This window comes from Leptodactylus fuscus, chromosome 4 (assembly GCF_031893055.1).
Source record: "Leptodactylus fuscus isolate aLepFus1 chromosome 4, aLepFus1.hap2, whole genome shotgun sequence".
Classification (NCBI taxonomy): Eukaryota; Metazoa; Chordata; class Amphibia; order Anura; family Leptodactylidae; genus Leptodactylus; species Leptodactylus fuscus.
Window position 1 is genome coordinate 175,457,347 of NC_134268.1, and position 27,730 is coordinate 175,485,076.

Below are 27,730 nucleotides of genomic sequence, written 5' to 3' on the forward strand. Positions count from 1 at the left end.
ATGAATAGTCCGAAGTTAGACTCCGCCTCCTCAGACGAGCCTCTGGCAGAACCAGCGTTGATTGGCCAAATCACTGGCCAATCAACGCTGGTCTATTCATTTCAATGAGAAAAAGTCAACTGGTAACAGCATACTTACCTGCTCGTAGCAAGGACGAGCCTGCTACACAATCAGCCTTCATTTGCCGAATGCTATACGCTGTATAGCATTCAGAAAATGAGGTTCTGCAGCAGGCTCGTCGTAACCCGAGGACCATACCCTGAAGTACATACCCAGCCCTGGTTAATTCACTAAGGAACCGGAAGTTTTCTTGCCGCCCTTCCATTGCGCATGCGTCAACCGGAAGTTCGCAGGGGGACTCATGTATACTAAAAGTTTTGTTTCAGACGTCTAGTGAAGACGTCTAGTGAGGTTCTCCCAACAAAACTCTTGCCGCGGCCCTACTTACTGATCCCCACTCTTGCTTCCCTTCAGCCCTCCAGGGGGCCACGTGCATCCTGTTGCTGTCAGTGAAATCCGGACACTGATCTCCTGGAGGGCTGAAGGGGAAATGTAGGCAGCCGTGGGCAGGAGCAGGGATTGGTAAGAAAATTCCAGTTACCTGCTGGAGTAATGTGTTAAAAAATAAAGAAAAGCAGCAGGACCCATGAGGTGTTACGGTGGTAGTTCCACCAGTGCTTGTGGTATGTTAGAACCATAGGCCCCCCTTATTTTGTAGGTGGCCTTTACCTATAGGATTAATCCAGCAGGTAACAGCTGATATTCACTTACCTATTCTCACCTCTGTCCGCTGCCCCCTTTCTTTCCGCCTCCAGGGGGCATTACACATTACATTCCTCCCCATGCTGAACAATGTCCAGATGGCATATCATGATGTTGTTCAGCAGCAAGTTGGAGCCTAAGTGGGGAGCAGTAATATGACCATATAACCAGGGGGCCACAGTAAAGAGGAGCGTATACTATAGTGGGTCTGGTAAAGGGCACCACATACCGCATGATGTGTGGGGGAGGGCACGTGGGGCTCAGGCATTTCTAGTTACACCCCTGCACTACAGGCACTTACATCTAGTACCATTCTGGTCTGCACCACTGAGGTCCCCTTTATGACCAGCCATTGGCTGCAGGTACATGCAGAATCCTAGGAAAGTTCTGGCATGGCATGGGAAGGGTTACCACTTATTATTTTATACCAGTGGGAAATGGGGCTTGTTAAACCCCATTTACCACTGAACACCAGGACTAAGGTAAAGCACTGGAGAAGATACATGTGACACACTTAACAGCTGCTGCAAAATCACAAGAACAGTCACCAAATCCGAACGATAGGGTATTAGAATCGCTTTACGATTCTGATCATGCCGATGACTGCTATACGTACCGCTCACCCCTGGCATCGATTCGCCCTGGACCTTGTACCGTCTACGCCCCCTGCTGGTCACTTGTGGGTAATTGGTTCTGATATAGACGGGGACAGTACGTTGCCTCTGATTGGTACAATAAGACATTGGCCCCGCCCTCAGTACTTTCGGTCCCGCTTTCCTACGATAGCCTCGCTAGGGGGCGTGGTGTGGGCGGAGCTGATGTGATGTGTGAGGAATTACTAGGAAGTGAGGCGGGCAGAGCAGGGTTCACCGAGCAGGAGACATGGCTACAGGGGAGCCCCTTACCGGGGCACAGATCATTGCAGAGGCTCTGGTGGCACAAGTAAGCTCCATTATATAGATATGTAGCAACACAAGATCACAGACTGAGGTGCAGCAGAATCTCAAGGAATCTATAACAATGCTAGAGGAAGTACTGTATAGTTATATGAGACAAATGTACACTGTGCATGCTGAGACTTGTAGTTCTTAAGCTACTTCAGTGCACTGGTTGCTCTGTTATGTCCTAGAAAACTAAAATTAGTACCCGCATCCATATGGTGACAGTCTGACCTGTCAGCTGGGCAGAATACATTCACCTTCCGCTGGATCAACCCTGTAAGGATTGTAGGGTTATAGGTTGAACTTGATGGACTAATGTTTTTATCCAACCTTATCAACTATGTAACTTGGCAGTAGATCCATTTTTTGGTCAGTTCTATAAGCGTCAGCAATCCCAGCTATGTGACAGATCACAGCAGATCCTCTCCGAACCGATTGGCTTCTAATGAGGTGTGTAAGGATCTCTTAGTGATCCGCAACTTCTCACAGCAGTAATAACCCAATGAATTACCGTCCCCGTAAGGCTCATTCACACTTGTATATTACGAATCCCTATTTCTTTATTTTTTTCAGTATGCGGAATGTTTAGGCAGTAAAAGTCAAAGGGTTGATTTTTTAACGTGCATTTCTATGTTTTTTTTTTTTTTATTGTTTCACGGTTTCTATTTCTGTAAACTTTGCAAAACTAAAAAACAAACAAAAAAAACCTGGAACAAACATGGATGAAACTAGACAACTCCTAAAAATACAGAACTGAATTAATAGAGTACAGAAATGGAACAAATTGAAAAAAAAATAAAAATCTGGCGTTCGTATTTGATCTGTATTGTCAAACACGTGTGTGAATAGGTCCTAACACTCGAGATGCGCTTGTCAATGTGTATCTGGTCATACCGTGAATGCTCTGGATTATGATTTATGGCAACGTGTCTTTTAAAGGTGAATCGCATATATTCCACGTTTGATGTGGTTTTCTCAGTGTGGCATAGGAGTCTAATATAAATGTACCCAATGCCTGGGGGACTGACACATTGTATTTTTTTATTCAGATAAGTTTCTGTTCGAGGGGTCCCCAAGCGTACTCTCCAAACGGAAACCCGAACGCAGAAGTGAACCAGGCCTTATTGTCATACAAGTCATTCCTCTTATTGTAAATTGCCTTGCTCTGTTTATGACCATCTTATTAATAGTTAATATTGTGCTTGTTTTTCAGAATGTAAAGTATATGTTCGGTATAGTTGGAATTCCTGTCATTGAAATTGCAGTTGCTGCTCAAGTCGCAGGGATCAAGTATGTGGGCATGAGAAATGAGCAAGCAGTAAGTACCGCCATGTAACACGAGCTTATGTTCTTCATGACATGATTTTCTCACTTTCTAATAGTATTTCATTTAATTAGTCCCCCCCACGCAGAGCTGTCCTGTACGCCCCTGCATAGTATGTAGGAAAGAGTGCTGCTCTGCAGGCAAAAAGGTGCAAGGGCTTCTACCCTATTGTGCAGATAATGATTGGGTATCCCAGAGATTAGACTCCCATGATCAAGAAGTGATCTCATATCCTAGCGATATGCTATAATGTCTTATGATGGGAATGTCCTTGTCATTACGAAGTCACCATTGTAAATTCAAATCTATGGTCCCTTCTAGTCCTTTTCTGTATCTTTATGTTTTAAATCTTATTGGAAAGTACCATGTAGATACATTGAGTATACCTTGTAGATGCATTGAGTATACCTTGTAGATGCATTGAATATACAGTACCTTGTAAATACATTGTATATACCTTGTAGATGCATTGAATATACCTTGTAGATACATTGAATATACCTTGTAGATGCATTGAGTATACCTTGTAGATACATTGACTATACCTTGTAGATACGTTCCTCTCTGCTTTGTAAATGCATTTACTGTATTTTTTCTATATTTTAGGCTTGCTATGCTGCCTCAGCTGTAGGATACCTCACAGGCAGGTTAGCACAACATTGGGAGAGGGGGTGAAACAGACAGCAGTATAATTCATTTACACTATACTAAGGCTATTTTATATTTACCTTGTATGTCTATCCATAACAACTTTCCATAGTACCTAAAAATAAAATAAAATTATAGTAACACTTTACAACTATCACACATTGTTATTTGGTTATTCTGCACATCCTTGTACTGGATACATACAGTATGTGCTTGTGTTAATACAAATGTATTTTACCCTTTCAGACCGGCTGTGTGCCTCGTAGTATCCGGGCCAGGACTTATTAATGCACTTAGTGGCATGGCAAATTCTAATATGAACTGCTGGTAAGAAATATATTGGGCACATTTACTATTGCGATTAGAGTTGGACCCTGGAGTAAATTGCCCCTAAATGTGTTACATTTTGGTGTATCTAGCTTGACATAAAAAATTCAGACTTACCAGACAAGAGCGCGTGACAGGAAAGGGGGCATGACATTAATGTGCCAAAATGTTTGCTTAAAATTTGGTCCAAAGTAAGCGAATGAATAGATTTCTCATCCACCATGAACCACTGTGATAAATCTGGAGCTGTTCATGCTGCCTGTCCAATTTTACACTAAGGCCACTTTTACACAACTGAATCCCGGCTAGAAAAAATGGTTTGTGTGTGGGCTAGACTCGGCCTGGCCTAAACTTGGTTGTGTGAATTGAAGTCAATGCATCATAGTCCGTTCTAATGCAGAGAGCTCCTGAATAACTGAAGGGCTACTGTACTGAGCTGAGAGCTTAATGTCAGTTCGGTACAGCGTTGTTTCGGTCATTAGGGAGCTCACTGTATCATAACTCGCTATAATGTAGTGAATTAAATTCACAGAACCAAGATCAGTTTTGGAAATCCAGCCCCACATGTACATCAATTACAGACCAGTTGGGGTTGACACCCAGGATCCCTGCTGATCAGCTGTTTGAAAGGGCCTCTGCGCTCGTGTGAGCATCAAGACCCCTCCACTGTTAACGTAGCTCATTGCTTGTTTCATAGTGGCTGTGCAATGTTAAGTACAACCACTATGAAAGTCCCATAGAAGTGAATAGGACGAGGCAGCAATTGCATTGCATGGCTGCTACAAATTAGACAGTGCACAATGTAAACAATGAAGAGTGCAGCATCCCCTACAAACAGCTGATCTGCGGGGATCCCTGGTGTAGACCCACTGATCTCTAAATGAGGTCCATGTGTGGGCTGTGTTTCCATTAATTAGAGATCAGTGGGGTTCGACACCAGAAATGCGCTGACCCTTCAAGCAGCTAACTTGTGGAGGTCCCTGGGGTTGGTCATAATTAAAAAAAAAAAAAAAAAAAGACCTGTACAATCCATTTTAATATTCTTCAGCTTTTTATTAGAACTCCTAGAACTGTAGCCCTGGTCTCAAGGTCTCCTGAGCCTACAGGCCTGCTTGTATTACACTGTACCCTGAACTTTTCCCCTTTCCCCTCTTCCTTTATTCTTTCTTTGTATCCATACAGCCTATTTTACCAGTACTGTGAAATTGATAAAAGACACACCAGGCCGAGCTTCACATTCTCTTTAAAGTTTATCTGCCTACAATTTTGCAAAAACCTGGCAGCATAAATTAAAGGGAATGTGTCACCAGGAATTGACCTATTTTTGGAAAATAGGAATGTTTGCTGATTTTTTTTGTTTTGTATTTTATTTTTATTTATTTTTTTACACTTTCCATTCTAGTAATTTTCACTCAAAGCCCACTAAGATTAAAAAAAGAATGACATTTACCAGTTCTGTATGGTTTTTCTATGTAGCAATTACTTCATTTACATTACAGACAGATTACAATTTGAGATGAGCGAGTAGTATTCAATCGAGTAGGTATTCGATCAAATTCTACGGTATTCGAAATACTCGTACCCAGTCGAATACGACAAGATAAACGCAGTAAAAATTCAATTCCCCTCCCACCTTCCTGGCGCTTTTTTTACACCAATAAATATGCAGGGGAAGTGGGACAGGAAGTAGGGCAACGTAGGCATTGGAAAAAAACGTATACAGTCATTGGCTGGCTAAATCAGGTGACCTCCTCACTATAAGAATAGTGGGTGTCAGTTTCGGTTCAGATGTGACTGGTCGAATTTTGGTTTCCCTGAAATGAGCATGTTTTTCCCATAGACTATAATGGGAGTCGATATTCGATCAAATAGTCGAATATTGAGGTCTACTTGAATCAAATTTCGAATATTCAAATATTTCACTACTTGCTCATCTCTAATTACAATAGAAGATAATACCTTTCTATATAACACCATTGACCCATTACTGACAATAGATGATGTCACAGCTTATCTACTCCTCCTCTCTTGCACAAAACTTGTAAGAAAACTGTCCCATAGAAGCTTGTCAAAGTGCTGAGCTCTAGCAAGATGGCAGCTCCCATAGTCATGCACAGAAGACAGATTTGACTATCTTGTTTTAATAAATAAAAGTTGCATTTTGTTGTTCTTGCCATCCAAAGTACAAAAACCCAGGAGAAAACCATTTGAAAACTCTGATGTCACTGGGTTCACACAAGCGCCCGGACTCCGTTTTCAGGTTTCCGTCTTCTGCATGCAAAACAAGGAAACCTGTAATGCCGAGTCCGGCTGTGAGTGCCGGTGAGCGTTTTATGCTCTCTGCCGCAAAACTAGTTTTTTTTAAACCGGACACAGAGTACTGCATGTCCGACTCTGTGTCTGGTTTAATAAAACCGGTTTCACGGCGGAGAGCATAAAATGCTCACCGGCGCTCACGGCTGGACATCTTTCAAACCCATTCATTTGAATGGGTATGAAAGAATCCTACAGGTTTCTGTCTTCTGCCTCTGTTTTGTGCAGTAAACGGAAACCTGCAGAACGGAGACCGCTGCAGATGTGAACGAGCCCTTACTCTGAGCAAAGTTTCCATTTCCTGTCGTGTAGAATGCTCAGCCTTGCTTTGGTTACATTATTTCAAGCATCTGCACAATTTGTTAAACCTATCCAGCAGCGCCCCCTACTGTCACTTTAGTGGAATTAAACCATGTCTATAAGAGTGCACTATGTAGACTCCAGAACGTAATTTGGAATTCTGATACTGTGTTTTTTTTAGGCCAGTCATTGTCTTGGGAGGTTCTTCTGATGCTAACCAGGAAACAATGGGTGCTTTCCAAGAATTCCCTCAGGTATTTGATATTCCTGCTTATTTTTTGGGTATTATAAGATTGACTAAGGGGTGCTTTATTCACGAGCCAGACAATTGCACGTTTCCAATTATTGCTCCTTATAAACAGGGCATTGATCAGCTGACAAGTGATCAAACCCTCATAAGCTAACATTTGACTGAGCGATGTCATTGACTGCTTGTTTACAACAGTCTATGTAAAGGTCTTTGTTAAGGAAAATCAGCATATATGACAGGTCCGTAAGGCTGAAGCAATGTACACATTTCAGAAAAAAACTGCTGCAGAAAAACTGTGTTTTCTTGTCAATTATACCTGCAGACGCACTGGCATATTCCCTATCCATTTAATAAGGGAAGAAAATCCAAAGAGAAAAACACATCAAAAAATAAAAAAACGGTTTTTCTGCAGTGTTTTTTTAGCTGTATTTCACAACGCGGGCCCTTAGCTTGAGATTGTGGTCTCACAACCAATGCGGTTTAGATAGTCATGTGAACTTCTTTATTACTTTTTTTTAGGTTGAAACCTGTAGACTGTATAGTAAATTTTCTGCTAGACCTAGCAGCTTGGAAGCCATTCCATCTGTGGTTGAAAAGGTACGTTTTTTTTTTTATTTGTTTTTTTTTTTAAGTGATGGTCTAGTCTAAGGGTTAAAAATGATACTTAAAGGGGTTGGCCACTTTCAGACCAATATTGACAAACAAATGGACAATAAAAAGATATACAATTTTCCAATATACTTTCTGTATCAATTCCTCACGGTTTTCTAGATTTCGGCTTGCTGTCATTCATTCTGTTACTTCTAGAGGATAAAACTCTGACCATGGTCATGTGATTTACGGTCCATGGTCATGTGATGAGCACTACACAAGTAGTATCTTGTCCCATGATAGTCTTGCAGTTATGACACTGCAGCCATAGCACAAAGGGCCCGTGCGCAGAAGCACATAGGAGTTCTTTCTATTATATTTCTGAGCTTAGGAGTCATGGGTATGTATTATCACACCAGAGCCATTGGAAGGGGAATGCAAGCAGATACTGAGCTAAAGAAATCCATGTTTGAAACTGCATCTTTTCACCTTTCCAAGTCTTTTTGCTAAGAGAAATAAGATACAGCCTTATGGCTATGAAAGCTATAAAGGGTTATGCCAGAAAGCATATTTAACCTCTATCTACAAGACAAAGGATAAATTGCTGACCAGTGGGCATCTGACTGCTGAGACCACCTGCGAAAAGGCAGTATTTTACCCCATTGTGAATGTAGCCGGGCTGAATACAGCTGTGATCCTACTGGACAGGACACATCCATGCTCCCATTTACTTCAGTGGGAGCTTTAGAGATGAGTGCTGTACTTCAGCTATCTCTGCTGTGCTCCCATTGAAGTGAATGGGAGTGGTGATATGCCCCATCCAGCAGAGTCGCATCTACATTCAGCCCCACTGCATTCACAATGGGAGAACACCCCTTGTTCTTAGGATCAGTAGGGGTCTCAAGGGTCAGATCCCCACCAATCAGTTATGTTATCTATCAAAGCCATTGCAACACATGGATGCCACCATCCTGGTTATGATTGCCAGACCCTGCAGTGTCAAAGGAAGGTGATCAAAATCTCCTAAGCCTGTTGTCCTAGACTATTTATTACACCCTGCCGCAAACCTGGTGTAATAGACCTGCGGCATATAAACAATATTTTTTTCTAATTACAACCCATTTAGATTTTATATTTCTGACTTCTCAGCACATTGTATGTAATATTACATGGTACCAATAGGAAGTACAATTTGTCCCACAGAAAATAAGCCCTCATTGAGCTAATAAATGGAAAAATATAAAGTTATGGCTTTTGGAAGACAGGGAGGGGTTAATATTTTCTTTATTTGCAGGTTGTTAGCTGAAAGGTTCTCCTGAGGAATAGTCCTTAGTATATCAGATGATCAGACAGTCATTCTGTATTGTTTTTCCCCAGGCTGTGAGAACTAGCATGTACGGCCGGCCTGGTGCTTGCTATATCGATATTCCCGGGGACTTTGTAAACAAAGTTACTTCTAGAAGTGCCGTGAGGTATGTCCGTAACTATATAAAAGGCTCAGTTTATTCTACATGGCCTTCATAAAGTCATTTCACAGACATATGTATTACTATAGATCGTACTGAAGAGCTCACTGGCATTAAAGGATGGATCATCTTCGGTGGCTCCCATTCCATCAAGACACCAGTGGAGCTGCCCCTTTACCCCCAAATGCTATTGTTCTGATTATGGAAACTACATTACCAAGTATTGACTGCAGCCATTTATACTGAGCTACTAACAGTCTTTGTAAGCAAAAGCAAAATAAGAATCTCTTGTAGAGACTATCATGGATTTTTTTCCTATGCCCTGTCTTATCTGGTTGGGGACTCACATGGACACAGCTATATGGAGAGAATGGGACGGGGATACCGCATAGTCATTATGCCACATTTTTGGCACAATATAGTCATGATGTTAGACGTCTTTCATAGTTTTACTCCATATGTGGAGGTTTTTAATAGATGTTATTAAAAGTTATGTTTTATCATATACTATTGATTTACAATACTGAGTTCTGTTGTTCCTGTAAGTACGGACTGTATTAGACCCCGGCTGATATAAGACTACAGTGCTGTACATTACTTCTGCCATCTGGCTAACACATCTTCTGTGCACTACTGATTCTTAGATAATTCTGTGATTCACTTACTTACGATTACCCTCTATCCACAAAATAGAGGTGTCAGGTTGTTGGGGGTCTTGACAGTTGGATCACCAGTAATCAGGATCATGGGTACACAAAAGTCACCCGGCATCTTCTATGTGACTGAAGCACTAGTGTGCTTGCCCAACTTGCACTCTATTCACTTCTGGGGAGCTTTCCGAACCACGATCTTTGATGCCCCATAGAAGTGAATGAAGCACCAGCTGGGTAAGAACACTGGCACCTCACTCACTTGGAGGATAAAGGAGACTTTCATACTGACAAAGCCCATTGAAGGCTAAGACCCCACATAGCAAAATGCAGCTAACATAAAACACACCGGAAAAAAAAATTGTGAAAATGTATTGCACTTTTTTGCATTGTTCTTCATTGTATTTTTCTCCCCTTATTAAATCTTCCCTATTGCTGCTAAATTCTAATAAAATAATTATATGGAAAATTACAGTAGCGGTCTAAACTTTTTTTTTTTTTTTTTTTTTCAAGGTTTCCAGAATGTTGTCTGCCACGTCCTATCAGCTTGGCTGCTTCATCCGAAGTACAGAAAGCTGTTGCCGTGTTGAAAAGTGCTCAGAACCCTTTGATAATAGTTGGGAAAGGTATGTGGCCAGTTGTGTCTTTTTGTCAGTTTTTCATAATCTGTTTCAGTGATCTTTCAATAATATGGTTCAATAAATAAATAGTAGTGTTGTAGAATTTGGTTATAATCCATAAGCTAGGGATCTAACCTTATTGTCTGTGAGCTTCCAATTCATAAATATCTCTTGGGGTTCTATGACATGTGAAGTCTTCTGAATCTGTCATTTTTTTATAGCAATCTATTATTTTATAATAACAGTCTCTACTATTTAACTGTAGCTTCAATCTAATGGGAATGGTGCCTTTAGGATGTCCTTCCAATCAAAAATACCATACCATATGATGCATTATGTCAGCCGATGGCTGGTCAGGTAATCGAGGGGGCGTACATCTCACCCAGACTGCTAAGGTGGGTGAGATAAGAAAACTCCATTATACATTCAATGTGTAGTGCCATGGGGAGAATACCCTGACTAGATAAAGAATTTTGGTTCCAATAACTTCAACATAACTTCCACATGCTGAGATGGTCAGCAAACAATGTGACTTTGGTGATGGTGGGGGTTAAGTGTGCACAAGGACATCTAGAGTCAAATACAGTGATCAGCATAGTAAAATTATGTTATAACCCTATATACTCTTTGTTATTCGATACTCTAATTATACTGCAAGGCTCAGTTCACATCTGTACTGGACTTTTCTTTATCCACCGGTTTCAGTTTTAAAACAATGGACACAAGATCTATCAATAAAAATATTTGTTCGTACTTGCTGATGTAAGATGACTAGTAATCCCTTAGATCCCTTGTGTATTTTTTTCTGATTTTAGTTCATATATTTTAGGTGCTGCATACTCGGGTGCAGAGATCAGCATTCGAAGATTGGTGGATGAATGTGGACTTCCTTTCTTGCCCACGCCAATGGGCAAAGGGGTTGTACCTGACAATCATCCACTTTGTGTTTCTGCGGCCAGGTCCAGGTATTTTTCTAGAATTTTATTTAATGTCTCCTTATCCCATACTACTTATTCATAAACCAGTGGTTTAATCCTTGTATACAGCCTTCACTCAGAGTAGAACTCAGTCCAGACCTGTTTTAAAACAATCTTTTCTTTTTGTTTCCACCAAAATTTAGAATGAATTTCAATACTGAAAGCAATGAATTGCTGGTGCAGGAGACACTGCATTACACTATATGCTATATACTGATATCCAACACTCCAGTTCTTTGGCCTTGCTCTTTTTATTACTGACATTTGTTTGTTCTTTCGCCAGTGCGTTGCTGAATGCTGATGTTATTCTGCTTTTGGGCGCCAGACTGAACTGGATTTTGCACTTTGGTCTTCCACCACGATTTCGACCAGATGTAAAGATTATTCAGGTCAAGAATAAAGTTGTTTTGGCTACAGAAATACATTTGAAACTGGAAGAGAGAATTTGAGCTGCAAAAAAATTGTGGACTGAGAGGTTGATCACCCATATAGATATGGCATTAGAACATATGAGATACAGCAATAAGGATAGTAGCAGTATTGTCAATTTACATTTTATCGTACTATGTTGTGCATTATCACCTTCAGCCCCAGCAGACTATGGACTTTGTGTCTGAGATATCACAAGACTGCTCAACTTAGATTTTTTTTTTATTGTTGTTTAAATAAATGGAACGCTTAAGAAGAAGGTGTATGAGGGGTCCGGCTGCTTAGACATACACTGACTACTAAAATTAAAGGGTTGCAGCACTCATCAGGGCATTGTGACTCTTTGGCTTCCATCAGTTTCTACTGGCTTCATGTGAGAGAGCTACAGATAGGTCATAGGCTGTACATTTATTTTGTCTGTCACTCTTGACCATAAATCTGCTAGAACAGTGGTTCTCAACTGTTATCCCCAGGGGCTTGTACTGCAGAGAGACGTCTCCCCTCACAATGGTAGTTCATTTCATGTTCTCAGAGAATTGGCAGTATTATATACCTCTAGAAAGCTGACAGTGCCATGAAATCAGCTTTGCCGGTATAAGCCCTGATGCCAGAGATATTAGTTTTGTCACCGATATCTATCCACTGTCAGAATGGCGGACCTTACAGCCTAGCGTCATCGCTATAAGGAAGGCCATCCCTGATGACCCTGAGCTGCATCTTGCTCTGTCACTGCCAGTGGTTTCGACTGATTTACTACAAGCCAATCTTAATACGTTGATGCAATTATCTTTTACATTATTTTGATTTATTTTACCATATTATTTTTCATTCAATTTTCTACATTTCACCAAAGTTGCACACTCCAAATATATTCAGGACCTCACAGAGTTAACCTACAGTCATTAACTTTTTATTTTAGAAAAGATTTCTGTAACTTATGTGCTTCTAGCTGAATTAAAAGCGTTATTGTTTCTATCTCTGACAGGTTGACATTTGTGCAGAAGAGCTTGGAAATAATGTTAAACCTGTAGCAAGTCTCCTGGGGGACGTTAATGCAGTGACTCAGCAGGTAATTGAGAAGACAGTGCAATGATGTCTCTCTAAATTGTCACTTATCGCAGCACCCTCTCTGCATACTGCAAACTTTTCCAGAGTGGAAACTTTGGAGTTTAATATAAAACATTTTTACAACTAATGTCCAAACACATTCTATATTCTGTTATGACTTGGATCTATATAGATATGTGTGCTGTAAAGAAGAAAGGAAAAAAAATTGTGGCAGGATCTTAATAACCTATTTACACTACTTTTCCGGCGTAGATTGGTATAAATGTGGCACATCTTTGGTGCACAACCCTTTCTTGCGCCCCACTCTTTAAGAAAGGCGGGCCAGGGTGAGGATTTACTGTAACTCACTTCAGGAATCTACATCAGTTCCTGATTAGTGTAGATTTCAATTTTGACACCTAGGAGGCAGGGACCTATAATAAGACTCTCAGAGGCTACTTTTGGGTAGTATACCGCTTGGTGAGAGATGATGGTGAGAGACAGTTTGATCAGTTGACAGACTTTGTAGGGAAAGCTAATGTGTCTCATGACACCATATGGAACCTGTACGCCCAACTGTGTATCTTCTTGTATCTGGATTGAGGCGGCCTTTCCTAGTACATTATTTATTTGTCAATGAGTATATACACTCACCGGCCACTTTATTAGGTACACCTGTCCAACTGCTCGTTAACACTTAATTTCTAATCAGCCAATCACATGGCGGCAACTCAGTGCATTTAGGCATGTAGACATGGTCAAGACAATCTCCTGCAGTTCAAACCGAGCATCAGTATGGGGAAGAAAGGTGATTTGAGTGCCTTTGAACGTGGCATGGTTGTTGGTGCCAGAAGGGCTGGTCTGAGTATTTCAGAAACTGCTGATCTACTGGGATTTTCACGCACAACCATTTCTAGGGTTTACAGAGAATGGTCCGAAAAAGAAAAAACATCCAGTGAGCGGCAGTTCTGTGGGCGGAAATGCGTTGTTGATGCCAGAGGTCAGAGGAGAATGGCCAGACTGGTTCGAGCTGATAGAAAGGCAACAGTGACTCAAATAGCCACCCGTTACAACCAAGGTAGCCAGAAGAGCATCTCTGAACGCACAGTACGTCGAACTTTGAGGCAGATGGGCTACAGCAGCAGAAGACCACACCAGGTGCCACTCCTTTCAGCTAAGAACAGGAAACTGAGGCTACAATTTGCACAAGCTCATCGAAATTGGACAATTGAAGATTGGAAAAACGTTGCCTGGTCTGATGAGTCTCGATTTCTGCTGCGACATTCGGATGGTAGGGTCAGAATTTGGCGTCAACAACATGAAAGCATGGATCCATCCTGCCTTGTATCAACGGTTCAGGCTGGTGGTGGTGGTGTCATGGTGTGGGGAATATTTTCTTGGCACTCTTTGGGCCCCTTGGTACCAATTGAGCATCGTTGCAATGCCAAAGCCTACCTGAGTATTGTTGCTGACCATGTCCATCCCTTTATGACCACAATGTACCCAACATCGGATGGCTACTTTCAGCAGGATAATGCGCCATGTCATAAAGCTGGAATCATCTCAGACTGGTTTCTTGAACATGACAATGAGTTCACTGTACTCCAATGGCCTCCACAGTCACCAGATCTCAATCCAATAGAGCATCTTTGGGATGTGGTGGAACGGGAGATTCGCATCATGGATGTGCAGCCGACAAATCTGCGGCAACTGTGTGATGCCATCATGTCAATATGGACCAAAATCTCTGAGGAATGCTTCCAGCACCTTGTTGAATCTATGCCACAAAGAATTGAGGCAGTTCTGAAGGCAAAAGGGGGTCCAACCCGTTACTAGCATGGTGTACCTAATAAAGTGGCCGGTGAGTGTAAGTTTATTGCATATGGTATTAAAAAGCCCAAGGAGAGACAAAAAGAGGCCTGCTTTTTCTTGCCCACACAGTGATTGACAGCCTTCTCCATACACCACCTGATACAGGAAAAGCTGTCGAACAGCCTGTGTGGGTGAAGTAAGTAAGACAGTCACTGTTTCTTGTTAGGATTTACACTACTTTTTGCTCAAAATCCTCTATCCGTGTTCCATATCCTGTTTTTCAAATATGTGCAAAATTATTATTTAAGGGATTCTATCATTGTGAAAATTTATTTTTAACTAGGCATATATTTGCATATCCTTTAGAAAGGCTATTCCAGACATACCTTCCAGCTGTTTTTTGAATTAGCCCACTTTTATTGATATGCTAATTAGCCAGCAAGGTGCATTCTGGAAGTTCACTGAGCACTGTCTGCTATGTGTACACAGGGTGAGGTGAGAGCAGGGTGGTTGAAGAGTCATCATCAGCAGCAGACTCCCTGCTCTCACCTCACCCTGTGTACACACAGCAGACAGTGCTCATTGAACTTTGAGAGTGCACCTTACTGGCTAATTAGCATATCAATAAAAAGGGTTAATTCAAAAGTGGCTGAGAGGATTAACAAATTAAAGAGATGTCTGGAATAGCCTTTCTAAAGACTATGCAAATATATGCTTTGTTAAAAATGAGTTTTCACAATGATAGAATCCCTTCAAAGCAATTAACCATGTAACCAATTGGTATGGAAAAGGCTGCTACATGGGAGTAATGTGACTATGGCAAGAAATTGGCTTGCTGTAACAGAAACCTCCTATAATGCTTTGTCTGCACTGGAGAGTAAGTAAGGTTAAGACCCTAGATAGTGCCCTTTTTGATGCTAAAAACATCAGGGTGATGTTTTTTAAGGTGATGTTATTTTTATTGTGCAAAATACCATATTTATCTTAAGTTAACATCTTTGCATTGTTCCTTAAGATTCTAGAGCAGCTTAACAAGAGTTCCTGGAAGTATCCAAAAAATACTGAATGGTGGAATAGTCTCAATAAGAAGATCAAGGCAAATGAAGAAAAATCAAAGGTGACCATCAATAACAAAAGTAATATGTATGGGTTGCTCCTCCCTATTCTTAGAATAGAAATGGCTGTGCGTAAGCTATAGTGGGGTTTCTAGGATTTTAAGATAATTGGCCATGAGTAAGAAATGGTATAAATTGATTCACACCCATTACCAACCCGTTAAATCCTCAGGCACTCCACTGCTGGTGCTCTGGTGTAACGTAACGTACGCCATTCACACGATTGTTGCAATTTCCAGCCTCAGCAGTCTTGTGCTGTATATACAGGAATCACAGCTTAACCCACTGATTGACTGCAATGGTCATATGAATGATGTATGTATGTCAGCCCTGTTGGGACCACTGGAGAGGCTGTGATGGAACAGCGGGGGATTTAATGGGTATAATTTTGTATTTTATAGTATTTCCTACTCATGAGCAATTTTATGAAAAACCCGGACAACCCCTTCAAGGGAGTCTACCACCTTGCTATCTGCATATTGGCTAAATAAAGCACCTAGTAGGCAACTGTGAGAGTTTTAGAAAACTACCTTCATGTTGCAGCTGTAAAGTATATTGCTTTGCCGAAAAAAATGTAAGTTTGTATAAAAAGATTTACATCAAACTAATGGTACAAATTTGCATAGGAAATGGCATCAGGGACATCGGTCCCAATGAACTATTATACCGTGTTTCGCCATGTGAAGGAGGCTTTGCCTGATGACTGTATCATTGTGAGTGAGGGGGCTAATACAATGGACATTGGCCGCACGGTGCTTCAGAACCTTCATCCACGTCACAGGTAAGTGTGTCCACCTTTTGACAACATGTTGTTTAACTCTTGATACTTTGTTGCTTTTGGGTCCATAACTTTATGTAGTTTCATTTCTTAAAGGTGATTTCTGGGCTAAAAGTATTGATGTCCTGTCCTAAGGATATGTCAACAATTCCAGATGGGTGGTGGTCCAACACCCCAAACCTGGTACTGCAGATCAGCTCTCATCCATTTGAATATGTCCAAAGCTGCTGTGACTGCATTCTCCCACTACATAGAGAAAAAAGCTACCTCTATATACCAACTGCTGAGAACAGTGAATTCTTGGGGTACTGAGTGTCAGAACCCCAAAGATATAACATTAGTGAGCTATATTTTAGCTAGGCCATCAGTATTTTTGACCCTGAAAAAACCCTTAATAAACTGAAGTGAAAAGTTCAGATTTTCTGCAAAGACTGCATAATATTCTGGCAGCCTGCATTGCCAGGAAGGGCAGGGAAGCACTGACAGACATAATATTCTGCAATACAGAAGTATTGCATTGTATTACTTATGCAATGAAAGGATCACATGATAAAAAAACCTTTTACATATTTAACACTGGATTCACACTTGCATTGGAATCTCCGTAAGAGACTCCATCGCTTAAAATCAGAAGAGAGAAATGTCCTGTAAGGGGGACTCTTATCTCCGCTGGTTTCAGAATCAGAAACTGGCAGATAGATATGAGCGAACACTGTTCGGATCAGCCGTTCCGAACAGCACACTCCCATAGAAATGAATGGAAGCACCTGGCACGTACACTTTGCCGGCGGCCGGTCGCCGTGCCAGGTGCTTCCATTCATTTCTATGGGAGCGTGCTGTTCGGAACGGCTGATCCGAACAGTGTTCGCTCATCTCTACTGGCAGACCCCTTTATAGTCTATAGGCTCTGCAGGTTTCCACGTGTAACCACTTTTTAAGCTAACCGAGTCTCTGTGTTTTGGGTCCCCATGCAGACCCAAAAGACGAAAAAAACCCTAGTGTGAATTAGCATAAAGAAAAAATACACATAATTAGTAAATAAAGGTGGCGTTTGTCCCACATGGTGAATACTGTAAAATAAAACTTAAAAAATGCCATAGTAGTTGTCCTGTCCTTAGAGGAGCACAAAAACTGGTATAACAAGTATTAAAAAGGTAAAAACAATAAAACCTTCAAATCAACGGAATTCCTGTTTTGTTTTTTATGCACTTTGCTTCCCCTCAAAATAATAAGTTCTCCAATACATTTATACATACCACAAAATGATGTCATCAAATAGATAGGCAATCCCTTAAAAACAATCGAGGGCATATTAATAGAGAAATGAAAAAGTTACGGCTTTGAGAGTGCAGAGATGAAAAAAATAACAGAAATTGTCCTTAAGGCCAAACTTAAGTCATGTCCTTAATGGGTTAATCAGCTCAGATTTTATTGTGCATTACTTTTATCGGTATAGCAAGTCTGTAAAGCTCTTTTATCCAACAGGTTAGATGCTGGCACTTTTGGCACAATGGGTGTCGGTCTGGGATTTGCCATAGCGGCTGCCATGGTTGTAAAATATGAGGCCCCAGAAAAGCGTGTTGTTTGTGTGGAGGGGGATAGTGCATTTGGCTTTTCGGGTATGGAGGTTGAAACGATCTGCAGGTAAGTTACATGCTATCACTATACTATGCAATATGTTACAAATATATACATTAGTTCTTGCTAATATGGAAAAAGAGTTTGTATGAAATATAAAACAATATGTATTAAATATATTAACTTAATAAGCAGTCATGAGGCCCCATAACATACAGAGTGGTGGGTATGGGGGTTGGGTTGGGATGTACTTCCTAACAGAAATCATTCATGCGGTGCACATTCTTAGTTATTTAGCCCTGACCTAATTAGCAGCTACAGGGGAGTCGAAGACAAACTGAGCATGTACGTCCTGAATGAAGATGGACTACAGGTCGTATACATTGGCAAACGTGCTCTAACAGTGGTAGGGAAAAGGGATTTCATTGGTGTTTTTCTAATGACATATACACTTCTGGTAATTGCTTTCAAAGGGTGACAGTGATATTTTGCAAAGCACTTTAATATGAAATATTATTATTGTTCTGGGAATACCCCTTAATGAACAACAAAAACAGCATAGCTTGCTGCGCTGTTTCCATATCTCCTATTTGCTGCTTTATATCAGTTACCGAAACAACGTAGAACAACCGCGTAACTCCTGACCAACTCAGGAAGCCAGAGACAGGGCTATTCACATCTCATCCACAATAGGCTGAAATGGCAATAACCCTTTAATAACTATCATTTAGTCCAACATATTGTAAATAATAGTGATACAAGGAATACTAGCAAAGTTTTTATTTTTCTGTCAGTAATCCTATGAAGGTGACAGAGTAGCAGACTATTCGTTTCTGTTAGGACTTTTAGAGAGAGAAGGGTCTTAGCCCAGGTTCATCCAATTGCCTTTGTTATTCATTGGTAAGAGGCAGTGCAGGACTTTGTTTTACTAAAGTCTAGTCACAGACACATGGGTGGGGTATGGGCCCAGGGGTCAAGGAAAAGTTATAGATGGATACAAGCCATGACAAAATCCTATAATTGTAACGTTCAGGTTTTTGCTGTGGCAACCCTCTATTTTGTATACAGTACTGCAAGAGAAAAATAGGTAAAGTTTCCTCATTTAAAATATGATGAATATACAGTATGATTTGTTGTTTTTTGTTTTGTTTTTTTTTAGATACAACCTTCCTATTGTAATAATTGTGGTTAATAACAATGGCATTTATAATGGGTTTAATGAAGAAGCTTGGGACAGCATGCTACAGGCCGGGGATCCCGCCTCTATGTGAGTAAGATTATCGGCATATATATTACAAACTATTAGCTGTGCACATGTTTCTGGCCTGTTATATATCAGCTTTATTGCAGTTTTTGATAGTCCAAGTAACATATGTAATATATATATATATATATATATATATATATATATATATATATACTGATTGTATAGTATATAAAAATGCATTTTTTTTTGCACAATCATGTATCTGTTTTTTTATTTATATTTGTCCATATAAGTAAGGGGTTGTCAAGGATATACAATTTTTGGCAAGGAGACTGGGGAAGGTGAAGAGAAAAACAAAATAAACATACCTGTTCCCTGTGCTCCAGCATCTCCCACCTTGTTCTTGTCCAGTGGCACCCCGGTGTTTCTTCTGGTGGAAGTTCTCACCTCACATGACCACTGAGGCCAATCAGAGGCCTAAAGAAAAGAACACCTGTGATGTATCGTGTCCTTTCCTTGGGCTGCTGGGGTCACTAATTGGCTTCAGCTGTCACGAACAGTGAGGACTTTTACCAGAACAGGACCCCAGGAGAAGGACCAGACCGTGGTGGCAGACACTGGATCATTGGGGACAGGTGAGTATGGTGTTTTGCTTTTTTTTGTTTTTTTACACATTCCCAGGCCTTCTCTGCCAAAAACTTTATTTACTGGACAACCCCTTTAAGATACAATTTCATCATCTAATTTTATTATTGTGGGGGTTTCGTGAACTCTATTGTAATGCACTTTACACTGCGTTCACACACGCAAAAATTACTTGAATAACTCAAAGGAAAAAAATGTTATCGCCCTCAAAACCGAATGTATGGAAAAAAAAGCAAAAAAAAATGTGTTTATTCTTAAACCTGGGAAAATAGCCCAGTACTAAAGTGGTTAAAGGAGTTTCCAGGATTAGGAAAACATGCCTGCTTTCTTCAATGAAAGTGACTTCAAACAAATGGGACTGAGTGGCGGCACGGTCATACGACCAACAGATGTGTAGCGGAAGTTGAACTCTTTCTGTAAGAAAGCAGCCATATTTTTGAATTCTGGATAACTCCTCTAATGTATATACAGAGTAAAATGTAAAGCATCTGTTGTCATTTGCTGATTTTTCCATTTCAGTCCATTATCTCTGATGTGAACAGAGCTGTACTAACAGAGGTGTAGCTATACTGCAAAGATAGCAGTTGCACTCCACATTGGCATCTGACGTGGTCCAATTCCTCCATTGCCTTTGAAGAGAAGGCTTCATCACAGATTTTGTATGGCTGCCCATGAGCTCCACATATCACCTCTGCTTACTGATAACGTATTTATATGTATTTAGTGTCACAAAACTGGATATATACTCTCCCAGTGCAACAACAGTGGTAAAAGTCTAACTTGTTCACATTTCAATGCTTTTTAGAGCACCTCCTGTTTCTTTGAAGCCAAATTCTCACTATGAACAAGTAATGATGGCCTTTGGTGGGAAAGGATACTTTGTGCGTACCCCTGAAGAACTGCAGCAAGCTCTGAATTCTAGTTTATCCAATAAAAACTTGCCATCTCTCATCAATGTCATGATAGATCCGCAGTCCGACCGGAAGACGCAGGTAACTTCTTGGAATTTTTCTTATAACTGGTCTGTTTGAGTCATTCGCTTCTGGTTGAATAGACATATGCCATAATGGCTGCAACCGTTTAGACTATTAAAGGGGTTTTCCTGTTTCAATAAATATTTTTCGGACTATAAGACACACTGGACTATAAGACGCACCTAGGTTTTAGAGGAGGAAAATAGGGGGAAAAAAATTTGAAGCAAAAAATGGTAAAATATTTAATATATGGGAGTTGTAGTTTTGCAACAGCTGCAAGGCCACATTGACAGGTGACCCTGCAGCTGTACGGGGACGCATAGAGTGTTTTTTTTTGCGGGGCCAGAAGTACTTTTTAGTTATACCATTTTGGGGAATATCTATTGCTTAGATCACCTTGTATTGAAAAAAAACCCGGTGGTTTATGACATATGATTTTCTACTTTTATATATATTCTAGGGACAGGAGGTGATTTAGAACTTTTATTTATTTCATATTTTTATTATATATTTTTAAAGCTTTTTTTTTTTTTTTTTTTTTTACTATTTTATTCCCCCCCGGGGGCTTGAACCTGCGGTCACAACTGTATTGCCGTCTATGGGACATTCTGTATATTAGTATTACGGCTGGTCATATAGCAGTGACAGGCCTGGGCTCCTGGCTGTCACCCGAACAGGTCGGCTCTTGCGATATCGCCGCGCAGGAGCCGGCCTGCAACTTCACAGGTATGGGGCCGGTGGGGACCGGCCCCAGGGGAGAAGGGGCCACCGATACTGACCCGGCATCCGCTGTACTAGAGAGGCGGATGCCGGCGAGGGATAGACGCTGGCACAGGTGCCGGGCCTGAGACATCGCTGCCCTGCCCTGCATGAAGCCAGCGGCGGGGGGACGGAGGAGCGGAATAGCATCACTCCTCCCGCTGCTGGCTTCATGCAGGGCAGAGGAGTGCAGCGATGTCTCAGGCCCCGGCGTCTATCCCTTGCCGGCATCCGCCTCTCTATTATGGCAGGTGCCAGGCGCCACATTCGGACTATAAGACGCACCCTTCTTTTCCCCCCCAAATTTTGGGGGAAAAAAGTGCGTCTTATAGTCCCGAAAAATACGGTACATTTTATTGTTTGTATAATGATAAGTTGTATAATCTTACTATATTCTTTCTGCATTAATCCCTCACAATTTTTTTTTAGATCTAAGCTTGTTATCATTCTTTACCTCCAGTGGATAAAAATCAGCCCATGGTCATGTGATGGACACAGGTACACGGGACATTACAAGACAGAGATCTGATTATTGTGCTGTGACTGTACCGAACTGCGCACCTGTGTATCAATCACATGATGATGGACCGTATAGCACATGACCATGGACTGATTTTTATTTTTTATTTTGTATGTAGATTGTGAGCCCCACATAGAGCTCACAATGTACATTTTTTCCCTATCAGTATGTCTTTGGAATATGGGATGGAAATTCATGCAAACACGGGGAGAACATACAAACTCCTTGCAGATGGTTTTATGCCTTTGGCAGGATTTGAACACCAGGACTCCAGCGCTGCAAGGCTGCAGTGCTAACCACTGAGCCACCGTGTGGCCCCAAGGACTGATTTTTGTACAATGGAAGCACAGAAAGCAGAGGTCTAGAAAACTGTTAGGTTTGGGAACTGAATGAGTACAGCAATAATGTACTTCAGGACTGGCAGGAACCAGTGGAGCACTGGTGCTAGGCACTGGAGACCTAATGATAGGAAAAGAAAAAGAAATAGCCTATCCTTTTTGTTATGACATATCTTGCTAGTACCCAATGTTCTTATAATCCAAGACCAACCCTTTAACTATTTTTGTCTGGACAGCCAATTTTTTCCAATTCTGACCTGAAGATATGTTACTTTTTTATTTTAAAGTAGCTTTACAGGATTTATTTTAAAAAAAAGTCAAAATAAAAAAATGCTAATTTGCGAAAACTATACTTATATTATGGTTAAATGCATCACATACTGTTATCCCCCTGTAAGCAATGATGTGACTTCCATAATGATGATGGTGTCTATATCAGGGGTCAGCAACCCCAGGCACACCTTATTTTCCTGGCATCGCAGCCTGAGTCCTCGCTGAACTGTAATGAGTGCAGGGGCCACTATGGGACAATACCGTGTGCAGGGGCCGCTATGGGAAATAATACTGTGTTTAGAGGCTGCTATAGCTGTGGGACATAATACCATGTGCAGGGGCTGCTATTGGATAGAATACCATGTGCAGAGGCCGCTATGAGACTTTATTCTGTATAACGTTGTGTTTTTGCACAGAAAACAGAATTTTTTTTTTCTGTGCAAAAATGCATCATGTGAAGGCAGCTTTACATCAAAGTAAAAGTTCCAGTGGAGGGGGGTGGAATGACAGGTCCCACTACCAATCCTACCTGTCATTCCAAAAAATCCAGCCCAGTACTGAGCATTTACCAAAATGCTCAGCAGACAAAAGTTGTCTGCTGAGAACAAACATTCCTGGAGTTTTCTCCTCTCACCCACCTGAGTAGTCTGGGTGAGATGTGCACCCCCTCCATTACCTAACCAGCCACCGGCTTACAGCGTATATAGCCTGACTGAATTGCTGTGTATCCCACTTAGCTTTGGGGGGTACAGCATTAAAAACTGGATTGAGCGTATCCCACTTAGCTTTGGGGGTACAGCATTAAAAACTGGTTTGAGTATACATGGACTGACTGAATTCCTCTATATCCCTGTTAGGTGTTTGGGGGGACACCCAGTGGAAAGCTGGGTTGAGCGTATATAGCCGGAATGAATTGCTCTATATCCCTGTTAGCTGTTTGGGCGGACACCCTGTGGAAAGCTGGGTTGAGCGTATATAGCTGGACCTAGTTGCTTTGTATCCCTGTTAGTTTTCGGGGGGGGGGACACCCCGTGTAAAGCTTGACTCCTCTCCCTGCAGTATATAGCTCTGAAAATAGCTGTTGTTGTTCTTCAGTTTTTCCCTGCCTACTAGAAGCTAATCCTCTCTAGCCCTCAGCAGCACATCTGTCCCTACGTCTACAAGCCGCAAAATGACACGAAGATGGCGGACGGTTTTCTTATAAATCTGAGGTCACATGTTTTCGGCAGCCAATGGGTTTTTCAATTTTTTTCAATGCCTCCGTTGTCGTAGTTCCTGTCCCACCTCCTCTGCAGTTATTGGTGCAAAAAGCGCGCCAGGGAAGGTGGGAGAGGATACGAATTTTTACTGCGTTTGCTGCGTGGTATTCGATTGGAATCAAATACCTCGATGGCCTGATATTCGATCAAATACCTATTCGATCGAACGGCGTTCACTCATGTCTATTTAGGGGTCGTCAGACGTATTTTTTTTTATTAAAATCAGATCGCTGAACAAAAGCCCCTGGTCTACAGTGATGTTTACCTCCATTCACACAACCATATGTTTTTTTTAAAACCACCATCACATGGCCACATTAAATTTACTACTTGTGTATGGGGGCTATTCAAATGTCTGATTTTTTTGATTATCAGTTTTCATGTACATCAAAAAAATAGGACAGGTCCTATTTATGTTTGTGTATTATGTCGGCGCACACAAATGAATGATGGATTGGTGAAAAGGAGCACCGCTTGGGTGCAAAGTGACTGTAAAAAAATGAACATTTTCTTGGTGATTTGCATAACGTTTGTGTGAATGTAGCATTATCTTGCAGCCACTCAATGGTTGCTGTGGTCCCCTGATATGTCATGACTGTGGATATCTTGTCAGTTTTAAGTCCAGATTTATAAATGTTTAAACTCAGGAAAATGTGTGAAGTTATAGTTGAATGTTATCCATAAGTATACAGAGGGTGATGACCGTTTATACGAAATATGTGGTGCTGGAACAGCAGCGGGCATTCCCATGCATAGGATTATAGTATATTTGTGTAAGCAGTTTGTGGTGATTTTATATACTTGACTATTGACCCTTTCCAATTTTTTTTTTTTCTCTGCAGGAATTTCCATGGCTGACCCGTTCCAATCTGTGATTGGACGCATATTCTGAAACTCATCATGTGACCATCGGTCTGAATCAGATTGGAGAGCAATGGCAATAATTCAAACTGAATATGTGAATACTGTATTACATTTCTGTAATGTTGTGTAGATTAAGGTTTAAGATTTTGTTTGATTTTGAAAGGGAGTACTTACTCTAAGATTTCCTTAAAGGGAGTCTGCTAACCTCCGCATCACCCCATAATACAGTACTTGGTGCATTTGCACTGTCATGATCCCCTACTTTCAAACCTTGTATACACATTGTGCGATCTAAGTGCTATGTCGGACGTCACGGTGAGAAGAGACACAGTGCTGTGAATGTACTGGACTTGGATTGGTTCTTACTTTGGTGGTGATTTGTAATAAGTGTTTTAATAATAGTTTAATTTCTAAACTAAAATGCATAATGTATAGTATATAATTTTAAAGCATGTATTAACTCAATACTTCAATTTGATATATTTACTTTATATAGACCAGACAGACACTATTAAAATTTTAGTCTAAAGTGAAATACAAGATGTTTCTTACACAGGTACAAAAAGTATAGCAATGAAACAGGTGAGCAACATGTATACTAAGTCTCTGCACTGCAGGCATAACTAAAAACATTAATAAACGTTGTAATACACTTTAATGTACAGCATCAAATGTATAGCACATGAACTTCATGGTGCTCTTTAAATCATAATAATAATAGTTATTAACACATTTTGGCTTCCTTCTTGCTGTCTCCTCTGCTTCTCTGTGTACAGGCTTGTGTGCAATGAGGAGAAACTACCTCGAGTATTAAAATAAAGAAGGATGCAGGATTTCACAGAAAGGAGACAGATTTTGTTAATAAAGTACATTACAAAATTTATTTATGACACGAATACTGCCAAAAAAATCAGAAGTTTAGTACTTTTTCAGTACAGGGTGTGGTACTGTTGTCCACTTCTTAGATGATGTCTTACAGGAGGTGGTCCTCAGGATCAGGCTACAGTTAGATTAACAAGAGAAAAGACTGATGTAAAAATAAGCAAAGGTTAAAAAAGTAGAAAAAAATAAACAAATTGTTAAACATGATAATAAAAATAAAAGGTATTTTCATTATTTCACACCCACATTAGGCAGCTGCAATCCTTGCAAGCTGATTTATACAGTTACTAGCTTCTGCCCACGACTTTGTCTGTGTGTTGTTGGCGTCGATGATCCGCCTATAGTCAGCAAACTTCTGCTGTCGATGGTTTACATGCTCTGGCATTTCGGCAGCTGTCAATCTGGCCTGCCGCGGAGATCATTCTTCGTGCTGTGCCTGTGATTGTTCCAGCATCTCAGCAGCTCCCTGGGATGTCATATGAGTGTGTATTTGGCGCCGATGATACCCTTCAGCTCCGCTTGAGAAGAACTCTGTGACTTCCGGATACTTTCATAGCTGTCGTTGTTTTAGAATTTTGCAACAAATCAGATTTTCTTTTTTCCAGGCATGTTTAAAAGTAACAAACTGACAATTTGGATTAAAGGTGTTTTCCAACCCAGTGTGTTAGCATGTTGCCTGTATCAGATCAGATAATATGCAAATACGTGTACAAAATGGACTGATGGTTAGCTGAGTGTTTACATAGAGAGATAACAGACCTGGCTTTATCAGAACCTGAGATAAGCTGTTGCCAAGAATAGTTTAGTATAGTATGTGAACATAAATTCATAACAGTCGTGAAGCCATGTCATTTACCGGGATAAAAAGTAGCCTATGTTTTAATTGAGGTTACAAACTATCTATGTGCCGAATTTCATTAAAATCCATTCAGCCTTTTTGCATGAAGAACAAACACACACACTTTCACATTTATAATATTAGTAGGATCAGAGTTCAAAGAGAGCTGTCTATCCAGTGAACTCCCCCTAGTGGTGGCTGCAAGAAGTCAGAATGTTGTCAGTTGAGTCTCTGTGGTTGTGATGGAAACAGGAAGTTTATAAGTCTCTACCAAAAATCAGACAGCACACAAACTCCATGCAGGACTCTGTGCTGACAATTTAGTTTCTGTAGTTTCTATATTAATTGTACACAATAGCTTTTAACTGACATAATCCAAACCAGATAATACTATTTTATATATCAGTAGGTGAAGTTGCAGGTGATAAAGGTCAAAGATCAATTCTACCCCCTCACACCGCTGTCATTAACAACATGGTATACACACTGTACAACAGAAAATTCCATATAACGTCTATGTAACCACGATGGAACTGATCCTCAAATTAAAGTAAAATGTTATTCATATTGCACAGTGCACAGACAAAAATGTATAACAGAAACAAACTAAGTTGCTGTTGCAGAAAGAGTTCATAAAATTGAATCAATAACTTATGTTACTCAAAATTGTGGCATTGGAAAAATACCACACCTCACACAAAAAAGAAAATGGACACGTCCTTAAAGTGGTTAACCTATTACAGACATTTACCCCCTACGCACAGTGATCCCCCTGCATCCTCCCTGTCAGTGAAGCGCCATTGCAATTGTGAGATCGATGCTTTGTTCACTTCTATGGGACTGTTGGAGATTGTAATATTGGGAGCCTCACAGCAGATAGGACCCAATAAGTTTTCCCACTGACAAAGACATGAACAGTATGATTTTAAGGGTAGATTAATTTTAACAGTGAAAGTTTTCTATGGGATTAAGGTCTGAAGACTGGCTAGGCCACTCCATGACCTTAATGTGCTTCTCTCCACCGGTTTCAGTATAAATAAGGCAGAAACCCAACAGAAATGGCAGACCCCATTATAGTCTATGGGGTCTGAGGTAACCACTGTTTTAGTGAACAGGCTCTCAATACGGCAGACCCAATTGACTGAGAGCTCAGCACAAGTATGAACCTAGCCTTAGTGTTTGAGCGACAACTATGATATGAATACGGTGAGCATATTTCCATTTTCTTTTCCTAAAGTATGTC

The 27,730-nt window shown here is 40.8% G+C and overlaps 1 protein-coding gene across 1 annotated transcript; it reads left to right on the forward strand.

Annotated features, from left to right (window-relative positions):
* Positions 1 to 1,571: 1,571 nt before the first annotated feature.
* On the forward strand, positions 1,572 to 26,308 carry HACL1 (2-hydroxyacyl-CoA lyase 1). The gene is made up of 17 exons (XM_075271390.1): positions 1,572 to 1,704; positions 2,917 to 3,021; positions 3,634 to 3,674; positions 3,922 to 4,002; positions 6,797 to 6,869; positions 7,385 to 7,462; positions 8,834 to 8,928; positions 10,086 to 10,198; positions 11,022 to 11,157; positions 11,453 to 11,558; positions 12,584 to 12,667; positions 15,473 to 15,574; positions 16,199 to 16,353; positions 17,836 to 17,994; positions 19,088 to 19,195; positions 20,586 to 20,772; positions 24,746 to 26,308. Exons 1-17 carry the CDS (start codon positions 1,645 to 1,647, stop codon positions 24,776 to 24,778), a joined length of 1,716 nt encoding a protein of 571 aa, XP_075127491.1. The 5' UTR covers positions 1,572 to 1,644; the 3' UTR covers positions 24,779 to 26,308.
* Positions 26,309 to 27,730: the final 1,422 nt, after the last annotated feature.